At 39.4% G+C, this 22,904-nt stretch overlaps 1 protein-coding gene across 1 annotated transcript; it reads left to right on the plus strand.

Annotated features, from left to right (window-relative positions):
* The first annotated feature begins 21,731 nt into the window (after positions 1 to 21,731).
* On the plus strand, positions 21,732 to 22,319 carry LOC132048933 (uncharacterized). The gene has a single exon (XM_059439612.1). It carries the CDS (start codon positions 21,732 to 21,734, stop codon positions 22,317 to 22,319), a length of 588 nt encoding a protein of 195 aa, XP_059295595.1.
* The last annotated feature ends 585 nt before the right edge of the window (positions 22,320 to 22,904 follow it).

The following is a 22,904-nucleotide window of genomic DNA, read 5'->3' on the forward strand; positions in this document are numbered from 1 at the left end:
ATGGCCACTATGAGTTTCTGGTGATGTCTTTTGGGCTTACCAATGCCCCGACTGCATTTAGGATTTTGATGAATTGGATATTTAGGCCATTCCTTGACTCGTTCATGATCGTATTTATTGATGATATCTTGGTGTACTCCAAGAGTATAGAGGAGCATGAGAGGCATCTTCGTACTATTCTTGGATTGTTGAAGAAGCATAGCTTGTTTGCTAAGTTTTTGAAGTGTGAGTTTTGGTTGGAGTCCATAGCATTCTTGGGCCATATTATGTCTAAGGATGGGATTATGGTTGACCCACAGAAGATTGAGGCAGTGAGAGGTTGGGCGAGGCCCACCACTGTTATTGAGATTCGTAGTTTTATGGATTTTGCTAGCTATTACCGGCGCTTTGTGAAGGGTTTTGCTGCTATTGCTTCATCCTTGACCAGATTGACTCAGAAAGATGTTCCCTTCCAGTGGTCAGATGATTGTGAGGAGAGCTTTCAAAGGCTCAAGCTTCTTTTGACTTCAGCCACGGTCTTAGCATTACCCGTAGAGGGTCAGTATTTCGCGATCTATTGTGATGCCTCTCATATGCGTTTGGGTCTTTGTGTTGATGTAGAAGGGTATAGTGATAGCTTATGCTTCCCGTCAGTTGAAGATTCATGAGAAGAATTACCCTACCCATAATTTGGAGTTGTTGGCCGTGGTCTTTGCTTTGAAGATTTGGAGGCATTATTTGTACGGTGTCCATTGTGAGGTTTTCACTGATCACCATAGTCTTCAGCATGTGTTTACCGGATAGATCTTAATTCCAGGCAGCGCCGATGGATGGAGCTCCTGAAGGACTATGACATCTCTATTCTTTGTCATCCTGGGAAAGCCAATGTTATCGCGAATGCCTTGAGTCGCATGGCAGTGAGTATGGGGAGTTTAGCTCGTTTGATTGTTTTCGAGCGCTTGGTAGCCATGGAGGTTCAGACTCTGGCCAACAGTTTTGTTCGCCTTGATATTTCAGCCCCAGGCAAGATTTTGGCTTATGTAGAGTCGAGGTCATCTTTATTGGATCAGATAAGGACTTAGCAGTTTGAGGATGCTCAGTTGAGCAAGATTCGAGATAGAGTTTTGAGGGGTGAGGCCAAGGAGGTCGTGATTGATTCTGAGGCCATTTTGACGATTAAGGGACGCGTTTGCATTTCTCATGTTAGAGATTTGATTCAGTTGATTTTGTCTGAGGCTCATAGCTCTCGCTATTCCATTCATCCAGGGGGTAACTAAGATTTATCGTGATTTGAGACAACACTATTGGTGGCGTCGGATGAAGAGAGATATAGTTGATTTCGTGGCTAAGTGTGAGAATTTTCAACAGGTAAAGTATGAGCACCAGCGACCCGGCGGTGTGCTTCAGAGGATGCCCATTCCCGAATGGAAGTGGGAGAGAATTGCCATGGATTTTGTTGTGGGTCTTCCGAAGACCCTGGGCAAGTTTGATTCTATTTGGGTGATAGTTGATCGGTTGACTAAGTCCGTTCACTTTGTTCCAGTTCAGGTTTCCTATACCGTCGAGAAGTTAGCCAAATTGTACATTCGGGATATTATAAGATTGCAGGGGGTTCTTATTTCTGTCGTATCTGATCGGGGTACTATCTGTACTTCCCGATTCTGGAGGGCTTCTCATGAGGAGTTGGGTACCCGATTGGATCTCAGTATAGCTTTTCATCCCCAGACCGATGGCCAGTTCGAGCGGACCATTCGGGTGCTCGAGGACATATTGAGAATGTGTGTTATTGATTTTGGAGGTCATTGGGATTAACACTTACCATTTGCAGAGTTTGCGTACAACAACAACTATCATTCAAGTATTGGCATGGCTCATTTTGAGGCTTTATATAGTAGGAGATATAGATATCCAGTTGGTTGGTTTGATGGGTTCGAGGCTAGACCTTGGAGTACTGATATGTTGAAAGAGTCCCTTGATAGAGTGAGAGTTATTCAGGTCAAGCTTTTGGCAGCTCAGAGTCGGCAAAAGACGTATGCGGGCCGGATGGTCCGAGATCTAGAGTTTGTTGTTAGGGACTAGGTTCTATTGAAGATTTCAACCATGAAGGGTGTATGAGGTTCGAGAAAGGGGCAAGTTGATCCCCAGATATATTGGCCCGTTTGAGATTGTAGACCATGTAGGCGATGTAGCCTACGAGTTAGCATTCTTTGCCAGGCTTAGCAGGACTTCATCCGATTTTTCATGTTTCGATACTGAAGAAGTACCATGCCTACAGTACCTACATTCTTCATTGGGATTTGATATTACTTGATGAGAATTTGACCTATGAGAAGGAACCTATTGAGATATTGGATAGGCAGGTTCAGAAGTTGAGGTCAAAGGAGATTGCTTTTGTGAAGGTGAAATGGAAGCATCGTCCTGTTGAGGAGGCTATATGGGAGACTGAGTCCGACATGTGTAGCCGATATCCCCAGTTGTTAGCTGATTCAGGTATTGTCCCCGCTCTTTTCTCTTCTTCGCTCGAGGACGAGCGATGGTTTAATTAGTATATGATGTAACGACCTGTTTGGTCATTATAGTCTTTCGGACATTTTCGCACCTTTTCGAGCTTAGTTAGCTCACTTTTGATTCGAGGGGACCGTTAACACGCTTCTCGAGGTGTCTAGATTTGATTCGGGCGACTTTTTGTGAAATATGAGCTTTAAGTGAAAAAGAGTTGACTCAAAGTTGACTTCTGGATAAATGGACCTATTTTGGAAATCTGTCGATTCTGAGAGGCCTGGATGGTCATTTACAACTTGTATGTATATCTGGTTTGGTTCCCAATGCACTCGGATGCATTTTGGGACTTGGGTTGGGAAATTGGAATTGAGATATCGGGGTTTGACTCGGTCAATAAGACCTCCGTTGGGAATTCCGAGGCCACAAGCACATTCGTAGCGTTTTTTTATGTGTGTCTGTGAATGTGGTTTGTGAGTAGATGGCATCGGGAATTAGTCGTAAATTCGGGTTGAAGTGTGAAACTTAGAGAACTTTCTAGTGTCTGGTGCTCGTTTTGGTGGCACCAGCACCAACACCGCGAAGCGGTACCGCTTAAGCAGTCACCCTGCCGCTGGAGCGGTCCTTGCCAATTGGGCATGACCTCTGTAGCGGTCATGGCACTGCTAGAGCGGCCTTAGCATCGCGAAAGCGGGTGACGGGCAGTGAATTCATTAAATGAGGTGTTCAAAGCCTTTAGTTTATCATTTAATACCATTCCGAAATTTGAGCTCTTGGGAACTATTCTTAGGAATTATTGGTGAAGATTCATGGTGGTAAGTCCTCCTTCTTGCTAATTCATTTTCCTATTAATCTTAGAACCCCTTTTTCTTGTTAGTTCATTAGTAATGGAAGATTAAAAGTGGGTTTTGATGGTCTTTTTCTATTTTGGCTTTTAATGATGAAATTGATTGGGTTTATGCTAGATTATGATGTATCTAAGGTTGTTAATCTTATATCTCCCATTATTAGTGTTGAATTCTTAAACCTAAGAGTTTGGGTTTATACCCAAAATTGGGGGTTTTGCTTGAATTTCGAAATTGGTGAACCTTTGAGTTAATTTAGCAATTAGTTGGTGGGTTTTGATCACCTAGCGTTTAATTTCATATTTCACCCCCGAATTTCCCATTTTGACCTGGTGGGCCCCGTTTCCCCAAATTCTAGGGTTGGATTTTTAACCTAAATTGAATGATAGCAATATAGGTATCAATCCTCATGATTTCTAATCTAGATTTCAAATATGCCTAAACTTTCTTGATCTTGAGGCTCAGCGGAAGGGGAAAACGAAGGAGTGATTGTTGGTATTTTCTTTGTTCAGCCATCCAGGTAGGTTATGACTTACTCTTAGTGAGACTTCGTTTAGCGAAGCATATATTTGGATTATATTGTCGGATAAAGCATGTAGACCTTTGGGTATGAAGTTAGGTTGGATATTGTATTAGGTTGGGCCCTGTTGTGTGATTGGGGCTAGCCACCCCATTGTGTTGTGATTGAGTTGTCCTATTGTTGTGGGCTTGATGCCTAATAGTGATAGTGGATATTGGAGACTATTGAGATATCTTGTTCATGATATTGTGGTGCCCCCCTTATTGGCATTTGATTTCGGGGATATTGGTTTTATATGACTTGTGTAGTCTTTCATGATATTGTTGGTGTACTCATGTTTGGTACTTGTGATATTGATCTGATTATTCATGCTGACTCATATATCGTATGCATTCACATCTCTCATGATATATTGTTGATACATTATTGATACTTGATGAAACACTGTGATGAGCTGAGCTCAGTTTGCATGAGAGTGATGTGAGTGGTCCGATATCCGATGGTTGTCCCGGAATCGTGGATTACGTGCAAGTGATGTGAGTAGTCCGATGTCCGATGGTTGTCCCGGAATCATGGATTGTGTGATGTGAGAGTCTGATGTCTGATGATTGTCCCGAAATAGTGGATGAGTGAGTACATCAACTTCGCGGGTCCCCCATGGGTTGTGCTACCGGGATGTCGATACTTCCGTCCGGAGCACATATGTACACTGCATTGCATTGCATTGGCATTCTTATATCATTGTATTGCATTGCATCTTGGCTTATATTGTCATGAACCCATGTTTTACTTGTGCTATTGATTTCAGATTGGATATATATATAGAGAGAGAGAGACTTGGCATACTTGGGTTTAGATGCTTCAACCTAGGTGATGACGGATACTTGTTTCTGATTGTGTTTGACTTATACTTGTTGATTTATCTGCCTATCCTGCTTTATTGTCTGAATTATGTTAGTTATACTTAGTCGGCCGATGATACCTACCAGTACTGTGATTTTGTACTGACCTGCACTTGCTGCATTCTTTTATGAATGCAGAGTTCCAGGTTGGATCTGCTCCCATCTCTCGTGGCTAATAGTCGCCATCACTACAACTTCGAGTTTCTAGGGTGAGTACGAGACGTTCGCTGCCTTGAAGGCTCCTCTTTTTACGTCTTACTTTTCCATTATGAGACATAGACAAATTTGATGTATTATTATATTCCAAACTTGTATATTTTCATTTAGATGCTCTTGTATGGATTAGACCAGACCCTAGATGTATTTCTTATTTTCGCATTTGCTTCTATTTTATTATCGTAAGACTTACGTGAATTACTCTCTTCCGCTTAATTGATTTAGTTATTTATGCCTTTACTATCGTTGGGTTGAGGGTCTGCTTACCGAGGTGGGAAAGGTAAGTGCTCGCATGACTTAGCCAAATTGGGTCGTGACAAACAAGCAATCAAACTATGATTGACTGTAATTGAAATGTTGAATTACTTCAATTTTGCTAAATATTATATAGGATTGAGTAAATATTTTTACTAAGTTTTGATTCAATTCAATCATTTTTTATATAAAATAAATGCAATTCCGTCAAAAAATTAGATAATTTTTGTATGTAATTTAGGATTCAATTCTATTGCTTAAAAGATATTTATAGGGTACATTAACTTGTAGTTTGTATTGATAGACTGTATATATAGGTTGACCAAATAACTAAACTAGGTGTATATATAAATTATATAAAAATATTAGAGGGAAAAAAATTGAAGTGAATCTTTATCCAAGATAAATTTATGGGTTGTAGGTGTTGGGAGAATGAAAAACTTAAGCATGCTATGTGTAATGATTGCTTTGTCTTGGAGGAAAAAATTTGGAGGGAAATACCACCTATTGGAGCCAAATCTTCATTAATGGTCATCAGGACTTTTTAATAGGGTTGTGTCAAGTTGTACCATTTTGGGTTGTGCCAAATAGCAGCACCCAAAAGAAATCTAGTGGTTATTTTGCCAGTTCATGAAAAGGTTCACATTTTCAAGCCATTGTACAACACGATAGAATATTATAGTTATTAAATTCCAAAAAGGCTCTTGTCTGGTCGGCATCTTTGGACAACGGGAAGCTGCTGAACTCTCCATTATACATAAGTTGTAGTAATAAATTGTGATGATACCCGATGATAACGACAAGTCGATGATAGGACAAATGATTATGAAGATGTAATATAATAATGATAATCATCATCTTCACACTGGTCACTCAATTCTTGCTCCTATTTTCTTTAATCTTGCATATTAAGATGCAATACTTTGTTCCAAAAAAAAAAAAAAAAAAACCAAATTTTAAATTCAATCATACGATCACTAATTATCACTCAGTGAGACTCCTATTATTTCCTTTGTTCCGATTTACGAGATCTTTTTATGATATATTTTATAAAAGAAATATTTGAAATTTAAAGTATAAAACGAACTATATAGGCTTGTGTTGTTATTTACAAATTATCCCATTAAGAATAAAAAAAAGAAATTTAAAATTAAATTCTTTTACATATATAAAGGAATCATTCCTTTTTCAGAAAGACTAATTAAGCTTTGAAAAGAGACAAGAATGTTCTGAGAAGCTAAAAGAAAATTTATATGGTTGTAAAAATGCTCTCTAGCCGAATCCTAGTTTCCATGCAAAACCCTACCTAAATCCCATGTCGGTGCCGGAACTATGGCCACTCAGGCAACTGGTCACCCTCCTCCGGTGGTTGGTCAGTCATGATCAACACGAGGATCGAGCGGGCACCCATATACTTCCCCCTGGTGGGCGAACCCTTCCCTTACCCAACATACAATCTATCAATGCGGAAGAATAATATAAATGCTAATAAGTCTCAAATATCATATAAAAGTAATAATTGCGGAAATACATAAACTACCCAAGAAATCTGGTCTGAATATTACAAGAGCTTCTAAGTATACAACTTGAATAAAAGTTACAACCACAGCCTAAATACAAGTTCTGTTTATAATGAGAATTTAACAGAGAAGTCTAGATGAACTCCGTGAGATCCTTGAAGGCTAACTAAATCTCGCTCAAGTACCTGGAAACTCTACACCCTGAAAAGGATGTAGCAAGAGTAGTATCAGTACAAACAACACGTACTGGTAGGCATCATAGGCCGACAACAATTAGCTAACATAAATAAAGAAAGAAACTGAAAGATAGGCAGATAAGCAGTCCAAATGCAATCACTAATCACTTCCACGTAAGTCACTAATCACATCCATGTAAGTCTTGCAATAATGTGAACCACACTAGATCTCGGTAGTCTACAGTCATAGCCTAGGCAGAACCTCTAGCCTTCAAATCCATCAAGTGTCTAGGTAAGTGATTAACACGCACACAACATCCCAAATAAATCAACAACCAAGGAATCAAGGCTAAAACGCACCATGTAATACAACAACCAGAATCAAAGATGTGAATCGATGTGATGCAATGCACTGGCCAATTGTCTCATATCATACACATATGCTACAGAGGGAATACCTCCACGTCTTGATAGTCATGACCCACGGGGAATCATGGCGTCCATGTACCACTCGCTCCGGAACAGACCTCAGATCACGAGCACACATACCTTCCGCTCCTAAACAGACCTTGGATCACGGATTCATATCATACTTTTATCAAAAGTGTCACATTTTCTTTCATAGTTGCCATAAATCTTTTATCAATCATTTCCGAACCATTTTCATCATGTATGAGTGAATGAATGCAATAGTGCTGAATCAATGCAGGATGAAATGCATAAATGAATGCCAATTTCAACAATAATCATGAGGGTGAATAAGCATAACAACATCCGTAAATCAATTACCAATATGAACTTATTTCCTAATCTGTACAATGCCACGTCCGGAATAATTTCCCTTTGGACCACATAGGTAACACCAAATATATATGCAATAGAGGCCATACGAAATATGCCCATAGCAAACACCATAATAAGAAGCCTCGGATGTTTCACTTTCCCTCTTATCATTATTAATATCAAATCACGGCTGACGTCAATGAATCATGTAGAATGTGTATGAATGATATGCATGTATCAATCTCAAGTGAAAATCATTATCAAATCTCAATCGTGCCACACATGGGCACATATCACAATATCAATATCAAGTCAAGTCGTTTCCGTTGTCCATGTTAATGTCAAGATAAGTGAGAGACAATCATATCATAATCACAATAGGGCAACTAAGTACAAGTCCAATATCATACACATGGCAAAAAGCCAATAAACCACAAAGAGCCCACAAATCAGTCAACAATACCAATCCTAAGAATATCCATCCCAAGTTCATACCCGAAGGCTTAACATTATCTCTCCATCAATAACTAACTTCTACATATGCTTCGCTAACTAGAGTCTAACAAAAAAGACAAGCCGTAACCTACCTCGATGCTGAACAAGTGCCACGAACTAATCTAGTTGAGCCTTGCCTTCCCTCTTCGGAGAGCCTTAGAACGATTAACATCTATCAAATATGAATTCTATGTTAGAATACGAATCTAAGGATACCCATATTGCCATAGTTTCACCCAAAACCCAAAAATGGACCCAAAATAGCCAAACTCAAGCCACAAGAGCAAAAATATAATTTCAACAAAAAATCGAGTTCAATATAGTCAAAATAGTACCCTACGAGTCTAAACGATTCCAAAGATACCCATATTGCTATCTTTTAATTCGAAACCCCAAAACGAACCCAAAAAGGTAACCCTGAGCCCGCAAGGGCAAAATTAGAAATTTATGTCAAAATTAATTTACCCATAGCTTAATTAGTCTAGATCTAGAAAATCCATTCAAAAAGCCATCATCTTGATCTTCAAAACCATGATTTTCCACTTTTCAACTTTTGGGTTCAAAACCCCAATTTTCCCCAATCAAACTTGGATAAAATCAATAACCAATGAAAATAAACTTGAGAAAACATCAAAATAAAGGTTAGATACGTACCCCCTCATTGAGACTAGAACAACACTGCAAAAATCACCTCAAACGGAGCTCTAGAACTCAATATATGCTCAAAATACGAAATGAACGCAGTCTGATTTTTTTATACACATAGATTTCCGCCCCAGTGGACAAGAAATCCGCCCCAGCAGACAAGAGGTCCGCCCCAGCAGACCCATCAAGTACAACAACAGCTGTCCGTGCTAAAATGACTATAACTTCCTCATACGAAGGCGAAATGCAATGTTTCTTTTTGCTATGGCTTCGTACTTACGATACAAATCTAATGGTTCAATCGAAACATAAAAAAAAAAAGTCATTTGATCAATATGGTACCTTTTATGGCCAAAGGAACAACGACAAAAGCATCGAATACGAGCACGACACAAACTAAATCCATCCGAAACTCTTCAGAATCTCATCAAAACTTACGGAAAAGTCCAAAATCATCATACGAACTTGTTGGAACGTTCAAAACATCGACACGGGGTCATCTTGACCCTATGTTGACCGTTGTCAACTCTAACTCTTTAACTTAACTAGTTTCTCCATCAATAACTCAAATCACACCCAAACCCTTCGAGAACCAAACCAATGATTCCACTAAGTCAGAAATCGCATTCCGGACCTAATGGAACTATCGGAATTCGATTGTGAGCACGTTTACCCAAAAGTATACTATTGGTCAAAGGTTTTTCACTTTAAGACTCTAGATTCCACAAATCCTTCTAGAACTTGCCTGTTGACCTCGGGAACCATGTCGCCCATCCCCGTGAGTCAAAATCATACTAACGAGACTCGGGGAAGGGTCAACGAGGGTAAATGGGTCAAAAGTGCTATAACGACCAAACAGATCGTTACATGGTCTTTACCAAACACAAATAATAATCCAGATTCAAAAACCAACTATACGCTCAATTACTCAAACCAAGTAACTGAACTGATACCATGCAACACCCTATGCCCGGCACTACAATACCGATGAAGACTATCAATTACGTTAATGGAGAGCCTTCATCGATGGAAAAAGTCAGAAGTTGAGCGAATGGAGATTATGGAGAATCTACAACATGCAGTGATTAGAAAATTCTCATATGGATAGCTTGATCTTGACAAACTTAATAGGATTATCCCTTCTCAATGTGGCATTAAAGGTGAGTATGCCAATTTGGGGTATTTCAGAATAGGCATGTATTGATTAGATTGTGTTTGATGGAAGACTTTCTGAATCTTACCAATGAAGCCTGCATATTACGTTCAATCGAATGATGGTTATTCATATCAAATACGACTGCTAATATATGATTCAAAATTCAAAATTGATAAAGAAACGTTAAAGGTCATTGCTTGGATCTCATTCCCAAATCTGTTGCCTACATACTTTATGAAGGAATTATTGTTTTCTTTCTAAGCTTCAGCAGTGGGGAAGCCATTACATTTAGACTTGGCAACAGTAAACAGAACCAGACCTAGTTATGCTAGGCTTAAGGTGTAGATCGATCTTTTTTTTGATCCGTTAAGATGGAAATTGAAGATGATCCAACTGGAGAAATTCGTATTGAAAAAATTAAGATACATCATGATCATCTTTCCAAATATTATTGTGAATATAGACTTCAAGTCACAATGAGCGGGAGTCTCTCTCTCTCTCTCTCTCTCTCTCTCTCTCTCTATATATATATATATATATATATATATATATATATATATAAGGAGGATACAAATATGAAAAGGGATAAAGGGGACAAAGGGAAAAAGTGGAGAGGGTGAGTGTCAATACGGGAGGAAAGAGGATTAACAGGCAGCAGTACTATAGGCCAAATTTCAATTGTAGAATCCTATCCAGCGACAAGTTTTTGGAGATTCAGGTAATTAGAATGTTACAAAAGATAAGAGAATGTTTATAGATGATAAGGAACTAGGAGGAACCAAGAACTCACAAAAACATCAACAAAATAAACAAGCAAAAAGATGGAGGTGCAGAACAAATATGAGGCTTTACACAACAATGATGAGAATGAAAGGGAGGATACCAATGGGTCACATATGAAGACTGATGAAAGTGCTCTGAAGCACAGATAATCAGCTACAAAGGAGACTGTAAAGGTTCAAATGGTAGAGAATGACAAGAAGGAAGATGAGACTATTAGTAAGAAAAGCATAGATATATAGGTTGATATGAATGCAGATAAAAAGGATAAGAGTGCGAACAAGTGAATGCTAGAAAGGGAGACACAAAATAGTGGGTGGAAGAATCCTTCTGCCATGCAGTTAAGCTTGGATGTCACGACCCAATTTCCAAGCCGTGAAGGCACCTACCCCTACCCGGTAGGCGAGCCATTTACAATCGATTAACCAATTTATACAAGTATATCAAGTGGAAATAATAAGCGGAAAACCTTTAAAAGTCTTACTAATGTCTCATAATCATAAATGCGCAGAATAATAAGTACCACCATCCCAAAACCAGGTGTCACAGTACAAGAACTACTAAGATGAAAACACAAGTCTAAGATAGTATCGAATTGCTCTGTTTGAAATAAGGTAAGATAGAAATAGGTAATGAAGAAAAATCTAGTGCCACGGATCAACAAGCAGCTCACCCCGAATCCCTCAAAGCAATTCCTCAACCGGCGTTGAAGTCTCGAGCTCCGCTCATGCTAGGAACCGAATTTACACACAAAAAGGTGTAGTAAGTGTAGAGTATGGAAAACCAATGTGTTCTCAATAGTACCGTTGGTCGACCCTAAACTAAAATGATGACGAGGGTTGGTCTTTTGTATGCTTAATTCCACACTTAGCTGTGATTAGTACAACACAACATTAAAAAAAATTACAACCATAACCAAGGGTATAAACTACATGTCTAAGTATGAGAATCCTCCAATTTCACAATATTCAAATTTCCACTTAAACAGGATAGGTACAATTCAATCAATAGTTCAAGTAAGTCATCCAACAAGGAATTCATAAAATAATATGATATGCAATGCAATGTAATGAAATGCCTTTCTATCACTGGTATACAGACGCTCCGTAATATGGAATACGTGACTCATGGGAGACTCGCAATCACGCCCGAACCATGGCGTGGGCTTAACACGACACTCGCTGCTTGACTGCATGTGACCGAGTGAATCACATAGCTTGCTAAATCAACATGGGACATGTACTGATGCGGAATATAAGTCAAATGATTTGAGTAAAACATGAGATTTAATAATCATAAGTTTGAAAATACAGTTTTAGCATAAGTGCGGAAATAGTTTGAAAACATCATAAGTACGAGCCAGCATAGCTATGCAACACTAAACATTTGACATGACATGCTAGACCAGTCTATGAAACCTCTGAAACATAAGTCTGAATACTAAAATTGTTTATCGGGACAAGGCCCCGCATACCTCTACTGCATAACATGACATGAATGTAAGTAAATACAACACGCCGAATGAGATAGGGCTCACCAAAAGCTGATACGAGCAATGTCCTAATGAGCAAAATTCGTCATCCTATAAATCAATGCCTGCATCGTGAAATACAGGCGCCGGGCAAAAGGGACGTAAGTACATTTAAATTGCACTTGTATGTAAAGCAACTGAATGAATAAACATGGCACATAAAATAATAAGAACTGAACTGAAACTGTAAGCTGAACATGAACATGAGTAGTATCTGACATGAATATAATATAACATGAGTAAAATATTTTTAAATGGGAGAGCCTTAGTATAACCAACATGTAACCACCATGTGACCACGTGGTGTCTGATCTCTGCCCGATCAGCTAAGCCATCTCGTACCTTGCCGGGTTACGAGACATGAACATGACATAAATGGATCCATAAAATAACCCTCAATGGGTATATATGAAGGAATCGTCCTCACTAGGCAGAGTGATCCTTATCCTTCGTTAGCATACGTGGTTTCAAGTATTAAATCCTCTCGGTAATTTGTGCAACTCCCAAAAACATGAACATGAATATAGTTGGCTTAGAAGCCCATGGATTTCATAAAAATGACTTGTAGACATGATTTGTAAGTATAATATAACATGAATAAAGCTTTCATAAGACATGGAAAATCATGGAGGATTCATGAAGTAATTCTATAATAGTTCATAAATACTTGCGATGCATGCTTAAAGCTCATGAAATCAATATTATGAGCATTCATGGATTACTTGCAGGGTTCATGGCATTCAGAATGATATATCATGAGCACAAACAAAGAGATTATAACTTAGCTATAACATGGTTTGGTATTTTCATGAACTAGGGCAATTATAGGAAATCACGCAAGAACTGCAGTGTGGGGAAGAACAATGATGTTTCCACACGTGGATAGAAGCCCTACATACCTTAATCACTCCAAAACTTACTCCAACATTTATATCTTGAAGAAGAAAGCCAAAAGACTGAACCTTGAACCTTGAGATGAGTTTTCTTGAGAACCTTAGGTTGGTAACATAGGATTTCTCTTAGAATTCATGTATAATCATTAAAATTCACTTAGGAATACATGGGAGGGACTTACCTTGATGTATGAGGATGAGGAGAAGAGAGAGTGGTCGTTCTAGGGCTTGGGGATGTGAAGAATGAAGTGAAAAAGTCTTAAAACAAAGTTTTAAAGTTGTTGTCGGACCTATTGTATGCCCACTTTAGGTCCGTTTTATGGCCTGTAAATCAGATTTATAGCATGTAAAATCTACCATAAATCAATAACAGTGTGTGTGCTTTTTGGGTAGAATTTACGGCCCATAAATTCTGCCGTAATTCGCCAAAAGACTGTTTAGTAAAACGTACGTATCTTTTTGTACAAATTTCCGTTTGGGCTCCACCATATATGGATGAAAAGGTATTTCAAATATCTACAACTTTTGTGTCTGAATTTTTCTAAAAATCCTTATAGATGTTTCCAAATACTCACTTTAAGTGATACCTGGTGCAAACTCACTTGAAAACATGTTCCGTAGAGTAGCATCCGACTTTACTTTGCCCAAGGACTCTTTTTATACCTTTTATAGGTTTCAAAACACTTCCCACACTTATCATCTTAGTTCCATTATGTCCCTATCTTACCGGTCAACCTTAGCCTGAAGGCACGAGGTGTTACGCTCGCAAGGTCCATACACCACCCGAAACTATTTACATTGGGCTCTTAGCCACCTTAGGCTTCTAACATCAATACTTAGCCAATTAGGCTCACTTTACCCGTACTCACACAATTATGCTCATGTTACCTGTTTTTAGCCAATTAGGCTCATTTCATTCATATCCTTTCTGTTCGGAACCATTTCTCATCAGACATCACATATGTATCCTCAAGGGTAATATGCATGAGATACCATATGAAAGCAGGAATATGACATGCACATGATAAGCAACAAGCTATAAAGTAAAATGTTCAATTATAGCTCTTTTTCACTTTTAAACGAGTATGAAGGAGCGGTGAGAATACACAATCACAAATAAGACAGGTATAAGCATAGTAGCATCAAATATAAGATATCTTATGTTTCAACAAGATTCATGAAAGAAATATAAGCTATCAGTTAATACCCAAAGCATGGCATTCAGACATGACCATATGAATCGATTCTACCTAACTTCCCATAACATGGCATGATACCTAATACAAGTGCTCGTCACATCATAAGTATGGGACCCTTTTTAATTCCCATTACTCCCTCTTTATTAGTTCATTTTAACCAACCACGCACTTTAAATAGAGTAAAATAAGGTCTCAACTTGCTTGCTTAGGAGTTCGACGCTCTCAACAAAGCCTTGCCCTTCTAATGAGCCTCTGAATGATATCAATCTATTCAAATACAGACTCTACGTTACCATAGGATTTTGTAGCTACCCATATTACTATATTAGTATTTCGGTCCAAAACTTCACCCAAAAAGGCAATCCCGAACCCCGAAGGGTAAAATTGTAATATCACCCAAAATCAGTTTACCGGTAACCCATAGAGACTAAATCTAAAAAATGAGTCATATCCAACATCAATTCGACTTTCAATTTGAAGAAATCCATATTTTCAACTTATGGTTCTTGAATCCCAAATTCTTAACCCAAAACATGATTTCAATGATGAAATTCGGCAATACTTGAAGGTAAATGATAAAAAGAAGTTTAAATCTTACCTCTGTGAAGAATCTTGAACAACCCTTGAAAAATCTCCCAAAATCGAGGTCTCTAGCTCTCAAACTTGTGGGTTGAATAATTAAATTGAATTGGAAATGAAGCATAAAACACCAGCGACACCGTAGGCGCTGTCCAATATCCACTCCTACGTTGCCGCATCTGCTGACAAAAACTCACGTTTAAGAGAGACCCACTTAAAGAGCCCAGGCCCGCAAATGTGAACATCCACCCGCAAGTGCAATGCCTCTTCTTCGGCCAATACCTCGCAGGTGCGGATCCTTGCACCCTCAGCCCAACTTCACACATGTGGCCCACCAAGCGCAGATGCGGCCATAAGAAAGAGGTTCTCATATCCACATTACCATATGTTAAAGTGGAGAATAACATAACACAGTAACATCATCCTAAAACTTCCACCAAAATAGAGGAAAAGAGAGTGGAGCTATTAGTGGAGTAGCAAGTTTAGGAGAATACACAGGTTAATGATGAAGCTAGACAAGATGGTACGGATCAAGAAATATGTCATGTTGATAAGGGACAAGAGGAAATTGGTTCCTGTCCTCCAGTTTTGGATATCTCATCTCAACCAGTGTACCCAAAAGATATTGCGGAACATAGTAGCACTATGTGTAACACCTCAGACCTTTAACTTAAGCCTTGACTATGATTTTAGACTTAGAAAATGATATAGAGAATGTTAGAATTGGAAAATTTCTCTGATTATCAGATGTGGATTTACGCCCCAAATTACGAACCGTATTTTATTATACGGCTCGTATTTACAATCGTAAATTGCTATCCAAATTCACTATACATTTTGGAATTTTGCTTGGAGAATTATATTGTTAATTACAGACCGTAATTTGGTTTACGGCCTGTAATTCAGATCGTATTTGAGAAGGGAAGTAAGGCAGTGTTTCTGTTTTTTGGAACATGACTAATTACAGTCCAGAATATGGACCGTATTTCCCAACCCGCACCAGAACCTATAAATACTTAGTTCAGTTCTACTTTTTATTTTTACAAGTCCCTCAACCCTAGAACGACCTGCTCTCCTCCTCCACTATCAAGAGCACTAAGGTAAGCTATCCTAGCCTCTTGCAAGTGGATTAAATCATGTGTTCATCTAACCTAATTAGGGAATCATTGTTCTTAACCTAGAGTTTTCAAGAAAACTCACCTAAGGGTTCAAAACTTGACTTTTGGGATTCTTCTCAGACCAGTAGTTACAAGACTTGGAGCATATATAGGTATGTGAGGCTAACTATCAACGTTAGGGAACGTTTATGATTCTCCGTACGCCTCATTCTGCATGCTTATCAGTAGTTTGACTCAGAATAAAATTTAGCCCTAGTTTCTAGAATAGTTGTAGAACTGCTATCTTTTAGGGTTATAGTTTCATAATTCGTTCATAGCGATCATTTTGAATATCATAAACTCAGTACGTAATCATATAGACTTGTTTATTGACATCACATGAGTCATAGTCAGTGTATAATCAGTTGTTTGCTTAAGTTCCATAATCAGGAACAGTTATCATGCTATCAGCTATAGCTAGTCTCAGTCTTGTAAATTATTTAATGTTGATCACCTGTATCTGTATTTTTAGGCCCTAGGCCACAGTTTATGTATACGTATTGCTTGGGCCTGAAACCACATTTTTGTGCACATTATTTGGGCCCTAAGCCACAATTATATTTATAGCTTTACAGGTAATTCTTCATTCAGAATAGGGAGTACTTCAGACTCTTGCTTTCCTGTTTAGTTCAGTTTCAATTTCAGTACTTATATTCTTTCTTTCAATTGCTTTACATACCAGTATAATTCAAATGTGCTGATGTTCCTTTTATTGCTTGGGAGATGAATGCAGCGATATACAGGCTGACGATCCAGCTAGGTAGGACTTGCTCGTATCAGCTATTGGTCAGCCCACTTGCTCCGGGGCGTTATCCTGCTTCAGTCTTCCCAGCATTTAGACAGTTATGTTTAGAGGCTTTATAGACATAGTCTATTCAGTCAGATATTAGAATTTTTTTTATGTTTTAGCCTTGTGGGCTATTTATTTAGATGTTCAGACTTAATCAGTATTTTCGCATTTATATATATTTCCAATCAGACCTTTTAGTAGATCAGCATGTGTTGGTTTTATTCCTTATTATTGCATGTTTTGATATCACGTGCTGATTCAGCCAGCCTATGGTTTCGCTCAGTCATATACAGTTAGGCACCGAGTGTCGTGTTATGCCCAGGCTATGGTTTGGGGCATGACAAAGCTTGGTATTAGAGCACTAGGTTCAAGTGTCTTAAGGAGTCTATGAAGCCGTGTCTAGTGGGGTCGCCTTTATATGTGTGAGAGCCCCACACATATAAATAGTTGACCACCAAGATATTCTGGATTTGTTTCAGTTCTTTCATACTATAGTTCGTGCAGTTAGAGCAGTACTTTTAGGAATTATTCTAACTCATGCGAATTACGTATTCCAGAAATGGCTCCGAAAAGAAAGTACAATAAGAGGAATATAGCTACTAGCCAAAGGGCTACCGCTGATGCAGTAATAGAAGAGAATACTCAGGCTCAGACAGCCGCCACAACTAATGCTATAGCTGCACCTCCCAATGCTTCGGATGCAGATGTTAGAGGAGCTATTCAGCTGCTCACTCAGATTTTGGCAAACCAGGTCCATCGAAAAGAAACGGCTCCTAGCTCAGGTGCTAGTAATAGGTCAAACAACTCTAGGTTTCAGGAGTTTCTGCTGATGAAGCCGCCAGTGTTCATAGGGTCAAAGAAGGATGAGGACCCGCAGAATTTCATTGATGGACTCCAAAAAGTATTTCGTGTGATGCATGCTATTGATACAGTGGCAGCGAAACTTGGAGCCTTCCAGCTACAAGATATGGCGCATATTTGGTATGAGACATGGGAACAGTCCGTAGGGGAGGATGCACCTTCTGCTACTTGGGATGAATTTGCAGAAGCTTTCATTGAGCACATTATGCCAATCGAAGTCAGGGAAGCAGAGGCCATTGAGTTTGAGAATCTAAGGCAGAATGACATGACTGTTCAGGACTATTATCTCAAGTTCATGTCATTGTCCAGGCATGCTCCTCACATGGTTCCGGATATGAGGGCTATGGTTAGAAGGTTTGTACTTAGGCTTAAACTCGAACTGCACAGGGATGCCAATACGACTGCTTAGAATGACAAGATGACTATTTTGAAGATACTGGCATTCGTGTAAGATAACAAGAATAGGTTGAAGGAAGAAAAACCCCTGCAGAAGTAGAAGGATAGAGAGTTCAACGGGAGGGCTAATTTTGCTGGTAGTTTAAGTTAGGGGGGATCTCAAGGAGGTGGGAACCGTCAGTTCTTTAAGAATAGGTCATTACGGTCTGCTCCTTGTACAGCCAGTGCCCTATCTTAGAGGTCCAAGTTTAATTAGAGAGGCTGAAACTTCAGAATAATAGGCTCACAGTCACAGGCTAGCGTGACCGGCCGTGGTTTTCAACTCCCTACTTGCAACACTTATGGTAAGAAACATTCAAAAGTATGTCGTTCGAGCATGGATGGTTGTTTTGGGTGTTGTCAGCCAGGTCACTTTTTGCGGGATTGTCCATCAATAAGACAGAATAGCGGAGGTAACAGTAATGTAGCTCAGTTCACTAATTCAGCAGCTCCTTGAAATTCCTAAGCCCAGCAGGGGCATAGGGAAGCAAAGTCTGGAAATGCGAGCAGTGGTCAAAACCGTCTGTATGCACTGCCCGGACGTCAGGATACAGATACCCGTGGAGATGTTGTCACATGTACGATAACAGTCTTCACCTTTCATGTTTTTGCCGTTATGGACCCAGGATCTACTCTATCTTATGTAACCCCTTATATTTCTAAGAAATTTAGGATAGAACCCGAAAAGTTACATGAACCCTTTGAAGTAGCCACACCAGTTAGGGAGTCAGTTATAGCTAGACATATTTATAGGGGTTGTCCAGTGTTAGTCTATCATCGCAAAACCATAGCAGACTTAGTAGAATTAGAAATGGTAGACTTTGATGTAATCATGGGTATGGATTGGTTAGAGTCCTATTATGCCTCAGTAGGTTGTATAACCAAAATTGTAACCTTCGTTTTTCCTGATGAACTCATAGGATGGAGGGATAATTCAGTAGCACCCAGGGGCAGATTTATTTCTTATCTTAGAGCCAGAAAGATGATCTCCAAGGGGTATATTTACTACTTAGTCTGAGTCAGGGATACATATGCCCAACCCTAACTCTTCAGTCAGTACCAGTTGTCAGTGAGTTTCCAGAAGTCTTTCCAGATGATCTACCCAGAGTTCCTCCCGATAGGGAAATTGACTTTGAAATTGATCTACTTCCCAGCATCTAATTCTCGACACTAAGCCGATATCTATTCAGCCGTATAGAATGGCCCTAGCAGAATTAAAGTAATTAAAAGTTCAGTTGAAGGATCTTCTTGACAAGAGATTTATAAGGCCAAGTGTCTGACCTTGGGGCGCATCGGTCTTGTTTGTTCGAAAGAAGGATGGATCCTTGCGTATGTGTATAGATTACTGCCAGCTGAACAAGGTCACCATTAAGTACATGTATCCTCTTCCTAGAACTTATTTGGTCAACTTCAGGGTGCTCAGTCCTCAGATCAGGCTACCATCAGTTGAAGGCTAGGGAGGTTGATATTCTAAAAATCACTTTCAGAACCCGTTATGGTCATTTTGAATTTCTTGTCATGTCGTTTGGGTTGAAGAATGCACCAGCAGTTTTTATCGATCTTATAAACAGAATCTTCAAGCCTTATCTAGACTTATTCATCATTGTGTTTATTGATGACATATTGGTGCATTCTCGTAGTGAGGCTGACCATGCAGAGCACCTCAGGATAGTATTGCAGACACTCAAGGATCGTGAGCTTTATGAAAAATTCTCAAAGCGCGAGTTTTGGCTAACGTCAGTGGCATTCTTAGGCCATGTGATTTTAGGTGAAGGAGTTAAAGTGGACTTTCAGAAAATTAACGTTGTTAAGAATTGGCCCAGACCCACCTCAGCATCAGATATCAGAAGTTTCTTGGGTTTGACAGGTTATTACAGTCGTTTTGTTGTGGGATTTTCCTTTATCTCAGCTCCATTGACTAGGTTGACTCAGAAGAAGGCCAAGTTTTAATGGTCAGATGCATGTGAACAGAGTTTCGAAGAGTTAAAGAAGAGATTGACTTCCGCTCCAGTATTGACGCTACCAGAAGGAACTAAAGGGTTCGTAGTTTATTGTGATGCTTCAGGAGTTGGTCTTAGCTGTGTTTTAATGCAGCATGGTAAAGTTGTGGCTTATGCATCTAGACAACTTAAGGCTCATGAAAGGAATTATCCAAGTCATGATCTAGAATTGGCAGCCGTGGTTTTTGCACTTAAGATATGGCGTCACTACTTGTATGGAGTGCATGTGGATATTTTCACCGATCATAAAAGCACGCAATATATTTTCAAGCACGAGAGTTGAATCTCGGTGCAGAGAAGATGGCTCGAATTGCTTAAGGACTATGATGTGGATAAGCCTGCAGTATATTTTCAAGCACAGAGAGTTGAATCTCAGGCAGAGAAGATGGCTCGAATTGCTTAAGGACTATGATGTGGATATTCTCTATCATCCAGGGAAGGCGAATGTAGTGGCCGATGCTCTTAGTCGGTGTTCCATGGGAAGTTTAATGCAAACAAGAGAGTCATGACCAAGAAAGTTCATCGATTAGCCAGTCTTGGAGTTCGACTTTTGGACTCCAAGGATGGCGGTGTGGTTGTTCAGAATTGGGCTCTCTCCTCCTTAGTCATTGAAGTTAAAGAGAAGCAGTATAAGGATCCCTACTTGTTGCAGCTGAAAGAGGGGATTCATAATTATAAGACGATGACTTTTGAATAAGGGAGAGATGACGGTACCTTGAGATATCAAGGTAGATTATGTGTTCCAGATGTAGATAGGATTAGAGAGCAAAATATGTCAGAAGCTCACCATTCCAGGTATTCTATTCACCCAGGTTCCACAAAAATGTATCATGATCTTAAGGAGATTTATTGGTGGAACGATATGAAAAAGAATGTAGCAGATTTTGTGGCTAAGTATCCAAATTGTCAGCGAGTGAAAGCTGAACACCAGAGGCCTAGTGGCTTGGCTCAGAATATTAATATTCCCATTCGGAAGTGGGAGATGATAAATATGGATTTCATAACAAGTCTACCTCGTTCAGCTAGGAGGCATGATTCAATTTGGGTGATTGTGGATAGACTTACGAAGTCAGCGCACTTCTCTCCAGTTAAGACCACAAATTCAGCGGAGGACTACGCGAAGTTATATCTTCGTGAAATTGTCAGACTTCATGGGACTCCAGTGTCCATTAATTTAGATCGTGGTGCTCAGTTCACAGCAAAATTTTAGAAATCCTTTCAGAAAGGATTGGGTACAAAGGTTAATCTCAGTACAGCTTTTCACCCTCAGACAGATGCCTGGCAGAGTGCACCATTCAGACCTTTGAGGATATGTTGAGGGCATGTGTCCTTGATTTCAAAGGTAATTGGGATGATCACTTGCCTCTTATTGAGTTTGCTTATAATAACAGTTACCATGCTAGTATTGGGATGGCGCCGTATGAAGCTTTGTATGGGTGTAGATGTAGATCACCAATTGGTTGGTTTGAGATTGGTAAAGCTGAATTGTTAGGACCAGATTTGGTCTATCAGGCTATGGATAAAGTCAAGTTAATTCAGGAGTGGTTGAAAATGGCTCAGAGTCACCAAAAGTCTTACACAGATGTGAGACGAAGGGATTTAGAGTTTCACATTAATGACTGGGTATTTCTTAAAGTCTCTCCTATGAAGGGTGTCATGAGATTTGGTAAGAAGGGGAAGCTTAGTCGTCGCTATATTGGACCACACAGAACTCTGCGAAAGGTTGGTCAAGTGACTTATGAGCTTGAGTTGCCGCAAGACTTGGTTGCCGTGTACCCAGTGTTCCATGTGTCTATGTTGAGAAAGTGCGTGGGAGACCCCTTGTCGGTTGTCCCGACTGATAGCATAACAATTAATGATAGTTTGAATTATGAAGAAGTCCCAGTGAAAATCCTTGATCGTCAGGTTCGCAAGTTGAGAACGAAAGAAGTTGCTTCAGTGAAAGTCCTTTGGAGGAGTCAGAAAGTTGAAGAAGCTATGTGGGAAGTAGAAGAGGACATGAAGTCTAGATATCCCCATCTCTTTGGAGAGTTAGCAGAAAGTGTTGAAGGTAATTTATCTTCTCATTCAGATTTCCTTTCATGGTTTCCCTGTTCCCAGTAATCAGCCAATTTAGCAGCCAGCCAGTTCAATAGTTATTCAGTTCAGCCCTTCTTAGTTCAGCATTCATGTGTTCATGTCAGTTAGTGTGCATATGCCTTAGCAGTCACTAGTTACCCGAATCCTTCATTTGAGGATGAATGATCCCAAGGGGGAGATATTGTAACACCTCAGACCTTTAACTTAAGCCTTGACCATGATTTTAGACTTAGAAAATCATATAGAGAATGTTAGAATTGGAAAATTCTCTACAGTTATCAGATGGGGATTTACGCCCCAAATTACATACCGTATTTCATTATATGGCCCGTATTTACAATAGTAAAATGCCATCCAAATTCATTGTACATTCTTGATTTTTGCTTAGAGAATTATATTGTTAATTACGAACCATAATTTGGTTTACGGCCCGTAACTCAGATCGCATTTGAGGAGGAAAGTAAGGCAGTGTTTCACTTTTTTTGGAACATGATTAATTACGGTCCAGAATACGGACCGTATTTTGGTCCGTATTTTCCAACCCGCACCTGAATATATAAATACCTGATTCAGTTCTACTTTTTATTTTTACAGGTCCTTAAACCCTAG

This window comes from Lycium ferocissimum, chromosome 3, assembly GCF_029784015.1.
Source record: "Lycium ferocissimum isolate CSIRO_LF1 chromosome 3, AGI_CSIRO_Lferr_CH_V1, whole genome shotgun sequence".
In the NCBI taxonomy this organism is placed as follows: domain Eukaryota; kingdom Viridiplantae; phylum Streptophyta; class Magnoliopsida; order Solanales; family Solanaceae; genus Lycium; species Lycium ferocissimum.